The 6,000-nt window shown below is 46.7% G+C and overlaps 1 protein-coding gene across 1 annotated transcript; it reads right to left on the bottom strand.

Annotated features, from left to right (window-relative positions):
* Nucleotides 1-1,423: 1,423 nt before the first annotated feature.
* Nucleotides 1,424-2,814, bottom strand: NHLRC1 (NHL repeat containing E3 ubiquitin protein ligase 1). The gene has a single exon (XM_032649104.1). It carries the CDS (start codon nucleotides 2,771-2,773, stop codon nucleotides 1,586-1,588), a length of 1,188 nt encoding a protein of 395 aa, XP_032504995.1. The 5' UTR covers nucleotides 2,774-2,814; the 3' UTR covers nucleotides 1,424-1,585.
* Nucleotides 2,815-6,000: the final 3,186 nt, after the last annotated feature.

Raw genomic sequence — 6,000 nt, 5'->3', positions numbered from 1 at the left:
ACAACTTTTCTTGTTACGCAGCCCAGAATACCTGTGATGTCACAGACCCAAGGGCGATTTCTAAGGGTTGGGTGAGCGTGAGGGCTTGGGGCTGTTCCCAGAATCCCTATCTGGAATGCGTTTACAAATGGTGATCCGTCCAGGCTGCCTGAAATCTTATTAGCACTGCATGATGGGCTCATTGAAGCAAAATGGGCTTCTGTGGACTGGCACGGGAGCCAAGCTCACTCTTTCAGGACAAACTATAATCTTATTCATAATTTGGGGGCTATTCCTAGAATGTACATTCTATCTATTAAAATGCTTTGTAAAATAGAAGCCTATTGCTGATAAAACATCAGCTATCACCTAAAACAAACTCTCACCTTTCAGAACCAATATTTTCTCCCTGAGAAAAAATTTTTTCTGCTGCTTCTGAGGTGTCAGTTATTTGGTACTATTCCAACAGCCCTCAACTCTGAAATGTTTACACTAGCTAAACACACACAACTTACAAAGAACTGGCCACTTCACCCAAAATTTCCACCTATTCACTTAATCAATTGCAACGTTGAAGCAGGCATTACCTTGGTCAAGGCTATACTTCAATTCAAGAAGTATTTAACTGTTTACCAGTGGCTAAATGCTGACTCAGGAACAAGGGAATTGTTTATCGAGTACGCAGTGTTTGCAACACATGGGACAGATTTAAACTGGACAGAGAAAAACCCCATCACCAAAGTGCTTCAAGTTACCACTGATCATAAAAAGGCAGGCAAAATCACTTCTGCCATGAACTGATTGTGGTGACTTATCTCTTTATTAACATGAACAGAAATATCATGCAGCCCTCTAACACAGAGTATAGGGGTAGAGCGTTCAGCAGGAGTTTACGTCAACACAAGCCTTTCTCAACCAACCAAGTAGTATTTCCTGAGTACCTACAGCGGAGGAGATACAGGTACTAAGATACGCGTTGACCTTTTGAATAAGCAATTTCAATAGTTTTTCTCATTCAAGTAACTCAGGATCCACAGTTAACTCCATCTAATGAGCCACCAAAGGAACTGCAAGTTGAACTAAACTGATGTCCACCACAAAATCCTTTTTCTCTTGAACTCTATAAAGTCTCCTTTCTCTGTGCATCTAACTAAATAGCTACCTGTAAATAGAGTACACATAGCAACAATATACACCCACATATATTTTCCCACATCTGTTACCTTATTTAAGAGCAAGGGGTTTTGGAGTCAGAATTGAGTTCCATTTGTGACTGTCATAGTAAGTAAATGTGACCTTGGGTGAATCACTTAAGCTCTCTGGGTCTCAGTTTTCTCATCTCTAAAATGGGATTCGTAATAGAAATTGGGTAATTGTAAGGATTAAAGGAGCTAATATTAGCAAATTTCTTAGCACAGGGAGTACATAATCCATAAATCATAGATTTAATTATTATCCTTTAATAATTGTCCCAACCTTTGTAAGTCTACCAGGCACTTATAATTATCTCTGTTGAACAGATGAGATTAAGTAATTTATCTAGGGTTCAACAATTCAGCAGTGGCAGCTCCAGGGCTTCTGATGCCAGGCCCCAAGACTCCCACCATCACCCCCAGTCAACCTTATAGACTTTTATAGAATGGGCTGCACTGTCCAGCACAAGAAGAGAATTTTCCTTGGTGAAGGTCAGTGCCACAGGATGGGAAAGACCGTGGGTGATGATGGGCTTCAGTACTGGAAACTCCTCAGGTTTTCCTAAGCACAGGACAGCCAGATTAGAAGTATCGGCAACAATCACGTTCCCCTGGTGATCAAAGGTCACAGCGGAGGCGGTTATTTTGGAGGGGAAAAAGAGGCTCAGCCCAAAGGCATCCACCTGGCCGATGAGCTGCATACTTGCGCTGAACACCTTCACCGTGGTGCTGCAGGCCCCGGTCCCCACAGCCAGGGGGTGCTCTAGGACCGCAATGGCCCCGGTGAGCCAGGACACCGCCACCCCCCGGGGATGGCACAGGTGAGTTTGCAACCGTTCAGTTCTCCGGAGGACCCCTTCTGGAAAGTCGATTTCCAGGAGGTGCAGGGACCCCGCCTCCGCATCAGTTACCATGACCCCATTCTGAGGGGTGGTCTCCACACCCCAAGGCAAGGAGAACTGGCCTCCGATGACAAGCTTAATCTGGCCAAAGAAGTCAAACACTTTGATGGATTGGTCGCCGGCGTCGGTGACAACCACATGGCAGTCGTTTGTGACGGTGACGTCAAGTGGATACCTAATGTCCTGAGCAGCGTCCCCCTTCTCTCCAAACTGATGCGCACATCCTCCCCCCGCGTCAAAGATCTTGACACGCCTCCTGCCGTCGTGCACCACCACGACCCGCCCCGTCTTCGGACACAGCGCCAGCCCAGTGGGGTTGACCAGGGTCCCCCAGCCTCCGAAGGCGTGGTGGCAGGTGAGGACCCCGGGGGCGGAGGGGGCGGCGCGGGGGGCCGCTGGGGCCGGGCGCAGCGCGGAGCCCAGGAGCTCCAGGAGGTGCAGCACCGGCAGGCAGTCGCTGGTGTCGCAGCCCCTGCAGGCTCGCCGGCAGAAGGGGCACTCGAGGGCCAGCGTCCGCGGGTGCGCCAGGGCGGCCACGCAGGCCAGGCAGACCACGTGGCCGCAGGGCAGGTTGCGTGGGCGCCGCTGCTGGCGGTGGCCGAACCGCTCAAAGCACACCTTGCACTCGAGCAGGCTGGTCTCGGCCTCGCGCACCAGCTCCCGCAGCGCTGGCCCGCTCCCGGAGGCCTCGGCACCCATCGCGCGGCCTGAAGGACTCCCGCCGCGCCGGCAGCCTGCGGAGCTGTACGCTGCCCCCGCGCCGCCCAGGGTCACGGTCACGGGGCGGGGCGCTGGTCCTGACGTCGACGGCGGCCGGCCGCTCGGCCGAGACCTGCTGCCCCCTGGTGGGCACTGCATCCTGAGGGTCTGACAGTGGACACTGACACGCTGTATCCACAGCGCATGGTCAGACCTGTAATCTTCACAACAGTCATGGATGGATAATCTCCAATTTACACTTGAGGAAACATACATATTGAGGACAAGCGGGTTGCTCCCTGGTACCCAGCAGAGTGCCCTGCAGCTTCCCGTCGGCAGCGCTGGGTGCTGGGGCCTGGGGCTGGCCAGGCATGAAACCTGGTCTCAGAGCTCACGATGCTTATGATCTGACTGGGAAAACACAGTCGTACAAGGGAAATTAAAATCCAAGGGGGTGAGGCAGGTGCACGTACTTCTTTTGGGTCTTCTATCACTCTTGGAGTACAGTAGATGCTTCATGACTACTTGTAAAATGAATTTATGTATGAATGAAGCAATGTTATAGGAAAATACATGCAATCCACTAGATGAATTTGTGTCAAGGCGGGGACTATGGCTGGGGATGTCTCCCAGAGAAATTAATATGAAAGAAGAAAGCTGTTAGTTAATAATAGACTTACTCCATGCCTGCCCTCTTTTAAGTGGTTTCCATAGGTTACCTTATTTAAACCACATGACAATCCTACTAGGTGTGTTACTTTCATCACCCATTTTCTACCATAGTCCCACACATGACAGCAGGTTAAATTCTTTCCACCTCAATCAATATGGAAAGCACAGAGAATCTACAATATGTTCAAAGATCCTCAAACAGGAGATAGCACAATCTCTCTCAGGAATCGCTGTGGTACTAAAAGCAATCATTTTCAGGAGTCTCCCCTCAATGGATCACGTGAACGTTGTCTTTGGCAAAACCACTTATCAGATCACTTCTCCTCATTTAGAGATAATTACCGTGATCATTCACCCTCTTATTTGCTAGACTTCTGAGAAAACAAGGGATTTTTATCCCATTAAATCCCCTGGAGGAAGCTTTAATGTAAGACAAGAAAGAACATTTTCTTATGCAGTGTTACAAGATTCAAAGATTATCTGTGTATTGGGACACAGTAACCAACTTAATATTATAATTTCAGACTACAATACATTTTCATTCCAAATAGAAATTACTTTCTGAAGTCATCCTTAAGTCAAAAAAAAATTCAGGAAATCTAAATCCGATCTAAAAATGGAATATTTTTAGAATTAGTACTAAAAGATATGTAATGAGAGCCATGTATAGAATATTAAATTTTCTAGTAGCCACATTTTAAAAAGGAAAAAGAAACTAATAAAATGAATTTAACTGCGTATTTTATTTCATCCAAAATATCCCAAATGATATCCTTATGACATGTAATCACTGTAAAAATTATTAGTGAGATATTTTATTTTATTTTATTTTATTTTTTTAGCACTAAGTTAAGTCCAGTATGTATTTCAAACCCACAGCACACCCTAATTCCATTCAGTAACCACATGCAGCTGGAGGTTACTGCGGGGAACAGAGATCTAGACCAAGTCTGTGATTAATTACCTTCTCAAGATGCTTTTCATACGGATTTCATTGATGTTTGATGTGCTTCTAACTTGCCTCTGCTCCAACATTGTTTTAAAACGAATCCAAAGACCCCCAACTCCTTGCTGACTGTGACGGAGCTTCTACCCCACCCCTCAGCGACGTCTTGCCAGTGAGTGTGATTCTCAGTAGAGAGGAGCTCTGCTTGGTGAGTAGCCTGCCTTCTTCTTCTTGATCCTGTGCTGCCCCCGTGCGGCAACCAGTAGTACTGCACCAAGAGGCTGGCGGTGTTTAGCGAGGTAAACCAGACAAATCTGCAATAAATACGACTTATTTAAGAATGTTCACAGTCATCGCTCTGCCACTTGGTAGTTAGCAAAGCGGTTCTGGAAAGCATTGTGGCACATACACTGACAATCCACCCTGACGATTTGCTGTCAAGACTCTAATTGGTAAATTTAAAGTATGGAAATGTAATTTTGTGGCGTTTGATCAGAGTTAAAGCTTTCTCAGTGACACAAAGCTTCTGAACTAAACACAAGTAGGTTTGCGTCTTTCACACTGAGGATCCCCACATTCTAGCTGGGCATCGTTAGCAATCATTTTCTTCACTGTTTGCTGCCTCTCCATGGAGTTAAACAAATTCTGTTCCAGCGTTCCTGTCAACCCAACCCACACCCTCCCCCTCCCTTCCCTTTCCACTTGTCCTTTTTCTACTTTACCAAGTGTAGAGTCCAGTTTCTTTTTATCCAATCTTAAAATTGCTCTTTATCTTCATCCTTTCTTTCTTTTTCTGAAGACAGAAACTAAGTTCTAGGAGAGCAGGAACCATATCCGCAGTGCCTAGCGCATGCCTGGTACACAGCAGGAGTCAATACATGTTTTTAAAATGGATGAACTAATGAATACTTAAAAGGATACTACTTACAGGCAGCAAACTCCAGTGTTATACCTTTCCTTTGATAATTCTCTAGTATTTATAGGAAGTACTGTTAGGAAAATAGCACTTGCTTATCTCTAGAGTCGATGTTGGAAGGTTTCTCAAATACCTTATATAGTGCAATCCTCGTCGCATATATACACTGATTAATGAAAGAAATGCCCTGGGGACTTCACTGGTGGCCCAGTGGTAAAGAATCTGCCTTCCAATGCAGGGGACGTGGGATCGATCCCTGGTCAGGTAACTAAGATCCCACATGCCGCAGGGCAACTAAGACCACGTGCCACAACTACTGAGCTCGTGTGCCTCAGCTGGAGAGCCCACGCGCCCTGGAGCCTGCGCGCCACAACTAGAGAAGAGAAAACCCACACGCCACAACCAGAGAGAAGCCCACGCACCACAACGAAGATCCCGCGTGCCATAACTAAGACCCGTCGCAGCCAAAAATAAATTAAAAAAAAAAAAGAAGCGATGCCCTGAGTCTTAACATTCTGAGTTTCCTAGGAAGAATCATCACTCCTCCATGGTGAAGTCTCCATGGATTTCCTCTGTGCTTCCCTCCAATACTTCTTACTTAGAGGGTCCTGGAATAGCATGACCGTCTCTTCCTCCTTCCACCTAGAACAAGCCCTGAGGCCTGTGGAGGGAAAGGATTTGAAGAATACATCT

Source organism: Phocoena sinus, chromosome 11 (genome assembly GCF_008692025.1).
Source record: "Phocoena sinus isolate mPhoSin1 chromosome 11, mPhoSin1.pri, whole genome shotgun sequence".
In the NCBI taxonomy this organism is placed as follows: Eukaryota; Metazoa; Chordata; class Mammalia; order Artiodactyla; family Phocoenidae; genus Phocoena; species Phocoena sinus.
The sequence above is the reverse complement of the archived record's forward strand: the minus strand, read 5'-3'. Positions and strand labels throughout refer to the sequence as shown.